This window comes from Rutidosis leptorrhynchoides, chromosome 4 (assembly GCF_046630445.1).
Source record: "Rutidosis leptorrhynchoides isolate AG116_Rl617_1_P2 chromosome 4, CSIRO_AGI_Rlap_v1, whole genome shotgun sequence".
NCBI lineage: Eukaryota > Viridiplantae > Streptophyta > Magnoliopsida > Asterales > Asteraceae > Rutidosis > Rutidosis leptorrhynchoides.
Genome location: NC_092336.1, coordinates 146,661,800 through 146,675,104, shown reverse-complemented (window position 1 = coordinate 146,675,104; position 13,305 = coordinate 146,661,800). Strand labels below are relative to the sequence as shown.

At 33.9% G+C, this 13,305-nt stretch overlaps 2 protein-coding genes across 2 annotated transcripts; one reads left to right on the top strand and one right to left on the bottom strand.

The window, feature by feature from the left end:
• The first annotated feature begins 304 nt into the window (after window positions 1–304).
• Window positions 305–8,060, top strand: LOC139840259 (FT-interacting protein 3-like). The gene is made up of 2 exons (XM_071830512.1): window positions 305–408; window positions 5,595–8,060. The coding sequence occupies exon 2, from the start codon at window positions 5,595–5,597 to the stop codon at window positions 7,941–7,943; it is 2,349 nt and encodes a 782-aa protein (XP_071686613.1). The 5' UTR covers window positions 305–408; the 3' UTR covers window positions 7,944–8,060.
• Window positions 8,061–10,003: 1,943 nt separating this feature from the next.
• On the bottom strand, window positions 10,004–10,930 carry LOC139841105 (receptor protein kinase-like protein ZAR1). The gene is made up of 2 exons (XM_071831338.1): window positions 10,858–10,930; window positions 10,004–10,650 (listed from the first exon to the last, which is right to left on the bottom strand). The coding sequence occupies exons 1-2, from the start codon at window positions 10,928–10,930 to the stop codon at window positions 10,004–10,006; spliced, it is 720 nt and encodes a 239-aa protein (XP_071687439.1).
• Window positions 10,931–13,305: the final 2,375 nt, after the last annotated feature.

Here is a 13,305-nt window from a genome sequence, read left to right as displayed (position 1 = left end):
TAACTTTTACATTTGTTTATTTGATCAATCAAACTGATCATAGTACATTAATATTTTCAGTTTTTTGGTTTCGATTTTACAGTATAATTTTTCACTCGAATAAATAATTAAAATAAAAATCAATAAAGAGATAAACATACGCTCTGACACACGCACCCAGATTCTTACAACACACACGCACAGACATCCCCAGTATACCACCTTTGCCTTTTCTTTTTCTTCTCTCTCTATACCCTCCCCTGTTTTCTCTCTCTAAAACCCAAAACCCAATTCCATTTTTTCATTTCATAAAACAACAAACCAACCCCACATTAATTTCAATTCTCTCAACATTTCAACCAAATCTGACCAAGAATCTTCACACAACATTTCACTGAAATCTCACTTTCATTTCCACTCTTTATCAAGGTATATACACACACATCCTATCTTAAACCCATTTATATTTATATACATACATATTATATATCTATATATCTACATTATTATGACTGATATACATCTATAATGCTTTTACTGTTCTTAATCTATGTTGTTTTTTTTTTTTCTTTTTAAATATAAATGTGTAAACTTTTTTGTTTGCTATGTAAGTGACCCACTAACCCTAGGTTTAAAATCTTAAAATGTGAATGTTTCCTTCCAAAAATATCTGATTTTGTAGTTGTAAATGTGATTAGTATGTCGGTTTGTTGTTTGGATGTGTTTTTTGGCCTAGGGTTTTGATTTCTCTCCATAAAGTTTTGATTTTTATACGTGAAAATGTTTTACTCTGTTTATTTCTTTTGTTTATGTGTTATCGTTTTAGGGTTTTGATTTCCCTTCGCAAAGTTTAAATTTTTATTGGTAAGAACGTGATTACTCTGTTCATTTGTTTTGTTGGATGTTTTTTTTTTTACTAGGGTTTTGATTTCTTTGTTATAGGAGAAGATTATTTCAGATCTGCAACTTTAAAGTCTACTTTATAATCTAATACTAAGATAATGTGTAATCACTAGTTTAAAGTTTCATAATTATGATGATGCCTTTTGGTTTGGTTGATAGTGTGGGTTCTAAAGATTATTTATTTTCTTCTGTTACAAAACTAAAAGCTTCAGAGAGTGTTTGATTGTATGTCTAAACTTATTGCAATATAGTGTGTTAAACTGATTGTGATTGTAATTTTCCAAACATGGATTTGGGTTATATTTTTTCTCTAATCGGTCAAACGGGTTTGGTTCGAACTTGTTGGTGATTTTAGTGTCATCGATCATTTTGTGTGATAAGGTGATTTACTTGAGACAAGTGGATTTCTAGTTAAGCTTTATAACAAGTTAGGAGAGTGTGGAGTACACGCTTGTTTAAGATAACTAAAGTCATCTAATTGAAAGGTTGTGTTTGTTAGTTGATGTCTTTTTGGCCAAAAGACACAACTAATCATGAAATGGTGGAAAATTTAATGAAATGGTGCAAGGATTCATGGAATGGTGTAACCATTCATGGCACCTCTTCATTAAAAGTTATAACTATTCATGGACACCTTTTAGCCAAAAGGTGTGACCATTCATGGTACCCTTTAGCCAAAAGGTGTAACCTTTCATACTCTATAAATAAGAGTATTTGTCTCACATTTCAGTATGATGAATCTTTGAGCATTCACAATATACAAATTACCTATGTTCTTGACTTCCAATTTTAATTGCCTATATTGGAGTTGTGCCTTTGTCTTATCCCGAATAAAGATTTCGTGTAACCCTAAGGCAATCATGTATAGGGTCGAAATACTTTATCGCGAAAGTGACTACACGATTCAAAGGTTTATCCGGGCATTCAAACCGTATTCATCAAAACTTCAACAAAGCGATAAAGTATTTCGTTGTGATAAACCTTTGATGAATCTGAAAGGTTTAGGCTTTGTTGGATTTATATCGGAGTCAAGTAACATCGGTGTATATTAACATGTCAATTACACAACTCTCTGATTGCCATGTCGGTTAATTCAAAACAGAGATACACAAATTATTGGTTTGTAATTTCTAAATGAATGTGTTGATGGATCTCTGGCAAGAGGGCGTTTCTATAATTGCTTCGGAATAAATAAAGAGACTTGTAGAGAAGTACGTACATGTGGATACAAACAAAAGAAATGGAAAGCATCATCTTATGTCGATATCACACAAGACTACAAGTACACAATTTCCTTTCTTTTACTCTATATTATTTTATCATGATATAATGCATATAAAGATTAATTACATGAGTATCCACTTAATTAATCTTGAATTTAAATCATGATGTGGTAGATTGAGTTACATGTCACCGTATGCATATTTTGTTCTATTTCATTCATATTTACATATGACCAATTAAAAGAGATTTTGTCGTTAGACATTTCGGTGGGTTAGTATTGCATACGACGATCATGCATGTATGTCTACATGGACAGATTATAAATTTGTCACCCTTTTGTGTTTTGTAGTTTTATTTGTTAAAAGCGGTTAATTGAAATTGTATAAAATTGCCGCCAAACTCAAATGATGAATTGATGACAAGTCAGAAATTAATTCATATGATTGAAAAACATATATGGTTTTCAATTTAGAATTAATTTATATATTTTATCATTCTTTAGATTAAAATCATGAAGTGAACGACGGTACCCCTCATTTTATGTACTGTTGGGTGATGATTGTGTTTCCAGTAAGTTGATTAAATTTTTGAAGCATGGAATTGTTGCTTCAAAATGGATATATTGTAATCAGTTATGGTTGGAACAACAATCTGGAAAATGTTTATGGTCAACAAAAGGGATATATACATGCATAGAACACCGAGAATGAATATAACACCCTTTTCCTTTAATGATAAAAGAATTAATTAGAAGGAAACTTCTTGGTAGTTACTTCCTATGATTAATTATCTGTCTTTCCTATGATTAATTATCCGTCTTTGGTTATCGATGGTAGTGGTTAATTAGTAGTTGTGACTGTTAGTAGAATCACAATGATTTAACCGGTAACATTTGATATGTTTATAAACGGCCGTGGGAAAAGTCACAATGATTGTTCACTGACCATGTACACAATATTCTTGAATATGTGTACGGTAATGTAATGCATGCATGGAGTGTCAATAAAAGGAAATTATTTATATATTCTTTGTATATTGTCATGGACAATCTTATCTCTACGGTTGTCAATAATTGTGATTGTTGATAAGACATTGGCTTAACTGGAAATAATTGTTAGGCTGTTTAATCGATGATAATTATCAGTTGGTTAAGTCACATGTTGCTTATTTGTTTCAAACACCGGTTTGCTTTGGTAATTGGTGGTATGATGTATGTGATTACATCAAGTGACCAATATAGCATATGTGTTGGAAAGATTAAGCATGGTCTAGTGTAATAGATTGTGATATGGTTTAAGTATATTAATACTTATAGAAGCCAATCATGGATTATGGTTTAATTCACAATGTGAGTCCTTAAAGCATATTAAAACGTGTTGAGGTTACTATTGATCAATAAGGTGATACAAGCTGTTGGATTTTACACTTGGCATAGATGAGGTGTCTTGATCAAAGTATTGATGTTGAGATTTGACTAAGGTAAGTTTATGATTATAATCTCACATCTAATGTAATGATAATAATTGTGTACATAAGGATAATGGGGATACATTATCAAGGGTGTACAAATTATATGTTTACATTGATTACTTGTGAACAGTGAACATATGCAAGGACTAATCAATCAATTGATTTGAGCACTCACGTGTTTCTTATGGTAAAATAAGAATTTGATAAATCCTTGGATAAAAGGATTGTAAATGGAAGATTGAAGTTGTAATGAATGAGATTAAATTCATGGTGATCCCTAGTTATGGGATGTAACATGACTAAGGCATGTATTTTATTAGTAAAGTCTAGACACTTATGCCTTAGACATACTTGCTTTTCGTGGGTTAATCACGAATGAAGTGATGCATGTAGATTTTGTTGGGTCACAACAAAGTTTGGTAAAGTCACTTGACAAAAGCATTAGCCGGAAGCGCGCAAAAGTTGGCTAATGTTATGGGATTGAAGTCCATTAAATCTTCCAAAGTGAGACGCCCAATTCCCTTCTAGTACAACGCTAGGAGCTGAATTCAATGAGGTAAGCTTACTTTCTGAAGATTGAAACACATTAATATTCTGATCCCAAAATATGTGTTTAGACCCGTAAGTGGAGTAGGTTGAAGTTTAACTTCTTAATGCCTCTTTTGAAAAATTGCATATGCGGGTGCAAGACGGAAAAGAGTTACCTATGTGAGTATGAAGTTTTGCCGCTTCAAAGAAGCTTGGACTTGGCTTCCTATATACTCATGAAAGGATATGGACGCATGGCTTATAAAAGCGTCAAGACGAACATTAGAGAAATGTAAGAAACTGATGTGTATATTATTTTATAGTTTTCAAATGAATTGAAGGGTTCAATTCTTCACGAACACCCTGATTTTCGAATTCTCGTAAATAATATACTAAGTGGAAATTCAATTCTTCACGAACATTTCCATTTACGCATTAGTTTGTGTGTTTGTTCAAGCTATTAAGTAAATCTAATGATTACACTAAAATGGGGGGGATTGTTGGTGATTTTAGTGTCATCGATCATTTTGTGTGATAAGGTGATTTACTTGAGACAAGTGGATTTCTAGTTAAGCTTTATAACAAGTTAGGAGAGTGTGGAGTACACGCTTGTTTAAGATAACTAAAGTCATCTAATTGAAAGGTTGTGTTTGTTAGTTGATGTCTTTTTGGCCAAAAGACACAACTAATCATGAAATGGTGGAAAATTTAATGAAATGGTGCAAGGATTCATGGAATGGTGTAACCATTCATGGCACCTCTTCATTAAAAGTTATAACTATTCATGGACACCTTTTAGCCAAAAGGTGTGACCATTCATGGTACCCTTTAGCCAAAAGGTGTAACCTTTCATACTCTATAAATAAGAGTATTTGTCTCACATTTCAGTATGATGAATCTTTGAGCATTCACAATATACAAATTACCTATGTTCTTGACTTCCAATTTTAATTGCCTATATTGGAGTTGTGCCTTTGTCTTATCCCGAATAAAGATTTCGTGTAACCCTAAGGCAATCATGTATAGGGTCGAAATACTTTATCGCGAAAGTGACTACACGATTCAAAGGTTTATCCGGGCATTCAAACCGTATTCATCAAAACTTCAACAGAACTCTAGTGGGTCTATGGCGGAAAATGACCGAAATTAGCTAATGAGGAAATCGGTCACAAGGGTCAAACTAGTCAAACAGGTCGAAAGTGGCCCGTAATGTATTCTAATGCATAAAACCTAGACTATTAAAGAATTACTTTTACTTTTATGATCAGATTAACGAAGATTAAAATCTTTGTTAATAAGTGTTTTAGGCTAACCCAGCCCGTTTTGACCCGTTGCAATGCGTTACCCGTTTTGGTCTGTCAGCATCGGCACTAACGAATTTTAGATTTACATTTTCATAGAGCTCCTTACTGACATGTTTCACATTGTTTTGGGACCTTTAATATTTTAAGATTGGTTAATAATTTTTTGTTGGTTTTATTGAATCGCAGATGATGAATAAACCTCCGCAGATGATGACTAGACCTCCACAAGAGGATTTTTCTCTCAAAGAAACAAAACCGCATTTAGGCGGTAGTAAAGTCACTGGCGATAAGCTCACGAGCACCTATGATCTTGTCGAACAAATGCAATACTTATATGTTCGGGTTGTTAAAGCCAAAGATTTACCCGCAAAAGATCTAACCGGAAGTTGTGACCCGTATGTTGAGGTTCGAATGGGAAACTACAAGGGTACAACGCGTCATTTCGAAAAAAACACACACCCCGAGTGGAACCAAGTGTTTTCTTTCTCTAAAGACCGAATTCAGTCAACAATGCTCGAGGTTACGGTCAAAGATAAAGATGTTCTAAAAGACGATTTCATAGGTGGTGTTTTGTTCGATCTTAATGAAGTCCCGAAACGGGTCCCACCCGATAGCCCGTTAGCTCCACAATGGTATAAGTTAATAGACCGAAAAGGGGACAAGCTTAAAGGTGAACTTATGTTAGCCGTTTGGTGGGGTACACAAGCGGATGAAGCTTTTCCCGAAGCATGGCATTCGGATGCTGCAGCCATTAGTGCAGATGGGCTCGCTAGTATTCGATCAAAAGTTTATTTATCACCTAAACTTTGGTATCTTAGAGTTAATGTAATTGAAGCCCAAGATTTGATACCGAATGATAAAACTCGGTTTCCCGAAGTTTATGTAAAAGCCATTCTCGGGAATCAAGTTTTAAGGACTCGTGTTTCCGTTAGCAAGACTATAAACCCGTTATGGAACGAGGATTTGATGTTTGTAGTTTCGGAACCTTTTGAAGAACCTTTGATATTGAGCGTAGAGGATCGGGTGGGCCCGAATAAAGACGAAGTTCTAGGAAGGTGTGCGATCCCGTTACAATATGTAGACCGTAGGTTGGATCACAAAGCGATTAACACTCGTTGGTTTAATCTTGAAAAGCATATTATGATTGAAGGTGAAAAGAAGAAAGAAGTTAAGTTTGCTAGTCGAATTCACATGCGGATTTGTTTAGAAGGTGGTTATCATGTTCTTGATGAATCGACCCATTATAGTAGCGATTTACGCCCAACCGCTAAACAGTTATGGAAAAGTAGTATCGGGGTGCTTGAGGTTGGAATCTTGAGTGCTAACGGGCTGTCACCGATGAAAACGAAAGATGGAAGGGCAACAACTGATGCTTACTGTGTCGCGAAATATGGGACGAAATGGGTCAGAACCCGAACCATAATTGATAGCTTTACGCCCAAATGGAACGAGCAGTACACTTGGGAAGTTTTCGACCCATGTACTGTCATAACAATTGGAGTTTTCGATAATTGTCATTTACAAGGTGGAGGAGATAAACCTGGTGGGGCCAGAGATTCTCGTATCGGAAAGGTTCGTATTCGCCTCTCAACCCTCGAAACTGATCGGGTTTACACCCACTCGTACCCGCTTCTCGTTTTGCACCCGTCTGGTGTCAAAAAAATGGGTGAGATCCATTTAGCTGTTCGGTTTACTTGCTCGTCTTTAATGAACATGATGCATATGTACTCGCAACCATTACTACCCAAAATGCATTACATACACCCGTTAACCGTGAGCCAACTCGATAGTTTGCGGCACCAAGCGACCCAAATTGTGTCGATGAGATTGGGTCGGGCTGAACCCCCGTTACGAAAAGAGATTGTTGAGTATATGCTCGATGTCGGTTCGCATATGTGGAGTATGAGACGAAGTAAAGCGAATTTTTTAAGAATCATGTCAGTTTTGGGCGGATTAATCTCGATCGGAAAATGGTTTGATCAGATTTGTAACTGGAAAAACCCGATCACGACGGTTTTGATCCACGTACTCTTCGTGATACTCGTTTTATACCCCGAACTTATACTCCCTACGATTTTCCTTTACCTTTTCTTAATCGGGATTTGGTACTACCGATGGAAACCACGAAACCCTCCCCATATGGACACCCGTTTATCGTGTGCTGACAACGCTCACCCAGATGAACTCGACGAAGAATTCGACACGTTCCCAACATCACGTCAGCCTGACATCGTTCGTATGCGGTATGATCGGATCAGAAGCATTGCAGGTCGTATGCAAACGGTGATTGGTGATTTGGCAACTCAAGGAGAACGTTTTCAGTCGTTAATCAGCTGGAGGGACCCAAGAGCTACTGCACTTTTTGTGATATTTTGTTTACTTGCTGCAATTTTACTGTACGTGACGCCTTTTCAAGTTCTTGCGCTTTTCATAGGGTTTTACATTTTACGACACCCGAGGTTCCGTCGTAAGTTGCCTTCCGTGCCGCTCAGTTTCTTTAGAAGATTACCTGCTCGCACCGACTGCATGCTGTGAGATAAAGGTGCTAACTTTTTATCGTTTTCAAGATTTAGCTTTTCGGTGAAAAAGGTTGCTTTCTCCTGGTAAGATGTTTTTAACTTTATGTTCGAGGTTGTGTTTTGTTGATGTTGTTGTTCGTTACTCGTAGGTTGTAGGTTTAAGTTCGATTTGAATCTTCTATGTGGTTAAAATGTAATCAAGATTTTGGTATTATGTTTCTTGATCAAGATGATGCAAGTTTTAAATGGGAATCTGATGCAACTTTTGATCCAAGGGATATTTTATTTTTGCAGTTTCATAGCTTGATCAAATTCTAGGGGTGTTCAAGTTAATTTTTCTTATGATCAATAAGCTTATTAAATTTAAATAAGCTTATTGGTATGAATATGGTTGACTTATGACCTAAGAAACATGCAGTGGCTTGGAGTGCATATATGAACATGGTTTTATTCTTTGAGCAGTAAAAGTAATGTTTTAATTACTACTTTTTCTTTGTTTTCATGTGGTTTCTTTTGTTTTTAGCTTTTCTATAATTTATTGATTACAGAATTAGCAATTGATCACAAGAGTAGTCAATTTTATTGGTAGCTAGGGTTAATGTAGTGATTAGCTTTGATGAAAAAGATCAATTTTATTTTGATATTCAAATTCAGCTTTGTCAATTTTATGTACATAGATCTAAAATCTAAAATTAATAAATAAAAAAACACATAAACAAAGTATTGACAGGTTCTATCTCGGTGATTAAATCGGAGCTACGAGTCAAAAATACGTCTATACGAAGTTTTGACATTTTGGCACCAAATACCAAGCACTACGCATCGTCGGTGGTGCTTTGTGCGTGGTGTAAGTTTGCGAGGAAAAATGATTGTCTTGCTTAATATCTCGTACATACGCAGCACGCACGGGCCTGCACGCATCATGTGTGGAAAGAGTATTTCTTGCAATTTAAATTTTTAAATGTATATTGTTAAACACTTCAAAAAATGAGGACATATTGACCAATTTTACTGTAGAAAATTTCAAATAAAAACATACAATGAGTAGGGATGGCAATAGATCGGATACAAATCGGGTGTTGGAATATCCATATCTATATCCATTTAGTTTTTATTCATCCATATTCATATTCATTTAATTTCAGTTCATCCATCTATATCCATGTCCATTGAATTAAGCGGGTTAATGGATATTCAATTGATACTAAAATAATGTTAATATGCGATGAAAACGAAAACGCGATATAATAAAAATAAATATAAATATAACTAATATAATTAAAATCTATCTACAATAATGTGTAATCTTTGTCGAAGATACAACATAATTTGTTAAATTTAGCAATAAACATATATGGTGAATAATTAAATGTGTAATTTGTATGTTTATAGATATACACATTTTATCGTAATATATCATAGTTATTTCACTATAAGGTTGTAAAATATAAATCTTACGGTAAATGCTTTTCACTATAAGCATATATCTATATTTATGTATTTGTAAATGTGTTTCGGTTGTTGATGAATATATATTAATGGATGAAACTTTTCATCCATATTCACATCCATATCCATTTAAGTTCATTCATGTTCATATTCATATCCATTTAAGTTCATCCATATCCGTATCTATATCTATTTAAGTTTATCCATATCTATCACGAAACGAGTGAATAATGTGAATATCTATTGGATCGAGTGGCGAATCCATCCCTAACAATGAGTGAAGTGTCTAACAAAACAATGGTGCCATTTAAAGTACCAAAAGAAGCCCAAACATAGTATGCACATACTTTTTAGTGGATTTATCATTAGATTTATCATTTTAGTGTGTGAAAATATCAATGGCCTAATGTATAATATAATTCTAAATACAATTATAACTATAATTTATTTATAATTAACCATAAGTACAAAACCTAAAGCATGCATGTATTCATCCAACACTAATACAAAATCCACATCACTAGAGTATCAAAGAAAGAGCAACTTGTAAGGATAAAAAGAACAACCTTTAACAAGCACTTTCTATGCTACTACTCTTGAGTTAATCACGAGTAAACTTAACCAATTTCACTGCAATTTGATACGGTCAAGACTATCAGAGACCATTCGCATCTTCTGTCGAACCTCGGGGTCAAGCTCGGTGCAATTAAGCGCAATATAAAATGAAGCCAAGACTTGTTTCTTGGCACGAACCTCTTGCAAAAGCACAGGGCCAATAATCTCTGACAGCGGCCTTTCCTCTCTAAACACCTTCCTCACAAAACTCTCTAGCCCTTTCCCATTGTTATCGAGCCCATCCCCATCAGGAGCCCGGCCCGTTAACATTTCCAACAATACAATCCCAAAAGAGTAGACATCACATTTTGGGCTAACTTTGTGGCCCAAAATCCGCACCTCTGGAGCCACGTAATGCACGTCTGACGATGAAGACGATGAGCTTATAGAGCTCGTGATTGTTAGTTGGCTAGAGTTGCTAAGCTTTCGAGATGTGGATTTTGAGATGGTGGCTGCAACTAGACGGTTGAGCCCGAACCCAGATATGAAGGGCTGCAAGTCATCATCAAGAAGGATTTTTGATGATTTTATGTTCCCGTGAACGTGTTTTCGAGTGCTGCATTCGTGGATATGAGCTAGACCCCTTGCGGTACCTTGAGCAATCTTTAACCTTGAGGCCCATGATAACGGTGGCAACGGGTTTGCGGGCCCACCTATATCTTACCAACAAAGCCAAACAAACAATTAGTACAAATCACCAACTTTGGTTAAAAAGTATTTTAGCATTTGGCTTTCAATGTTTTGAAGATGCAGAACAACATGTACACCTGAAGAACTGGACAAACTAGAATCTTAAGCACAAAACAGGACAAAATACAAGTGCCATTACATGAGGTACAACTCACTATATCACTACATTTACAAACAAATGTGCATGAGTGGTCCTATCCTCATTTGCAGTTGTGATGGAGTCACTTTCAAACAGATCACATGATTCATTTAGTTATATTTCATAAGATTATGTCAAAGGGGCCCATTTCATGTTGCAACTAACCACAAGAGCGTGCAAATTCAAATGCAAATGTAAACAGGTTAAGCTAAAAATGAAAATGCTCAAACAGTTTATAAGTAGTCCTAACTCCTAGTAATAAGTAAATATGCTTAAGAACTCTATAAACTGTTTAAGGGTCTATTTACTTTCCACTTAATGATCCGTTTTTATACGGCTCTTAATTAAAGAAGTAAGATTGTTGTTTCTTTCAGGGACGGATCTTTGGAGTGGCAGGGGTGGGCAGTGGCCCCTCCAAAAATTTGTTCTCTTAGTGTAAATTTTATTTTTTGGGATCTAATATATAAATATCTTATATAATAGCCCCTCCAAGATTTTAGAATTTTTCATATATAAGTTTCTGAAATGATTTTGGCCCTCCCACTAAAATCGTTCAAGATCCGTCCCTGGTTTCTTTGTCACTTAATCTGCTACTTAATCTGAAAATTCGTCTGTTTCTGGGAGACATAGAATCAGACAGCCCTCCCCATTAAGAGGCACATGAAAACAAAGGCAAATTTAGAAGAAACGTAAGCAGCCCCTAAGTACTTCCTCCGTCACAAATTAAGGGTCACAAATCTCGAAATGGGTAAGCTTTAAAAGGTTATACTTGAATAGTAATATGAAAAGACGTCGATTGCACATGTTTAAAGTTGTGTGTCATTCGTATTCTGGCTACTTATTTTGAAACCAATCGGGTATATCATGTACCATACCATTTGAAGTCTTTGTAACAAAAGATTTAAATAGTGATTTGAACATCTATCTATCTATACATAACTAAAAATTGACTCCCAATGTCAATAAATGAGCTACATTAAACCTTAAAATATAATGGTTTAAAAGTTTAAAAAAATATTTTTTATTTAATATCAATTAAATGGTAAATAATAAATAAATAGTACTCCCTCCGTCCCCGATTAATTGTCCAGTATTCCTTTTTGGGACGTCCCAAATTAATTGTCCACTTCCAAATATGGAAAGTAAATTTGTTGATGTTTACAATATTGTCTCTAATGAATTAATTAAATTACAAAGGAGAGAGAGATTTCTAATTAATTAGTTGAGGGTAGAACAGTAAAGTAAGAAAAAAGTACAGAAAAAGTATAGTGTGATGATGACATTTCTTAAACTGTGTGTTTTTTGTCTGTGGACAATTAATCTGTGACGGAGGGAGTAGTAAAATATAAAATAAATATATCGAAAATAAAAAATGAACAATAAAAATACGAACCTTTCATCTTCTTACTAAAGTAAGTTATTTTTTTCTAGCCTATAAATATGTATGTTATCTCCATTTTTCAATGGCAATCATACAATGGGAAGATCACATCATATTATTACTAAAAGATGGATATTCAAGTCATGTACCATGATGTAAATATATGTAATGTACATTGGAATATGTATATGTATATAAATGTATATATATACACGTATATAAATGTGTGTGTGTATATATATATATATATATATATATATATATATATAAAATATTGATTTAATTATGATGTATATATTTTTATAATATATATATATATATATATATATATATATATATATATATATATATATATATATATATATATATATATATATAGATATTGTTATTTTTTTTTTGCAGCCTATAAATATGTATGTCATCTCCACTTTTTAATAGCAATCATACAATAGGAAGATCACACCATATTACTAAAAGATGAGTATTCAAGTTATGTATCATGAGGTAAATATATGTAATCTATATATTATTTATAATTTAAAATATTATTTGATATATATATATATATATATATATATATATATATATATATATATATATATATATATATATATATATATATATATATATATATATATATATATATATATATATATATATATATATATAGTGGTAGGATCAAGAGGGAAGTAACCAATCGGGGGGAAGCGGGGGGAAGCAAAAACTTTTTTTTTTTTTCGTTTTTTGAAAAAACTTTGTTCACGAACATTATAGATGAGATGAAAATATGAACATTTAGTAGAGACACTTTGTGATAAAAGTTTTTATTTTGGCGGGAAAACGCTCGAAGAAGTAATATATAACAATTATCGTGTTTTTCGAGCGTATGTTGAGGTTTTAGCTATTGGGGTTTAGATATTAGGGTTTAGATATTAGGGTTTATAGGGTTTAGATATTAGGGTTTATAAATTTAGGGTTTAGGGTTTAGATTTAGGGTTTAGATTTAGGATTTAGATTGCGTTTTTAACACGAACGGTTTAGAGTTTAGGGTTTAGGGTTTGGTGTATTGGGTTTATGGAATAAACCCAAAACACCAAACCCTAA

What these genes read in the sequence shown, in the direction of transcription:
- LOC139841105 (XM_071831338.1), bottom strand. Translation starts at nt 10,930, where the DNA reads ATGAATCATGTGATCTGTTTGAAAGTGACTCCATCACAACTGCAAATG. An exon ending in AGGACCACTCATGCACATTT is followed by an intron (nt 10,651 to 10,857) that starts GTTTGTAAATGT and finishes TTTGTTGGTAAG; the next exon opens with ATATAGGTGGGCCCGCAAAC.
- LOC139840259 (XM_071830512.1), top strand. Translation starts at nt 5,595, where the DNA reads ATGATGAATAAACCTCCGCAGATGATGACTAGACCTCCACAAGAGGAT.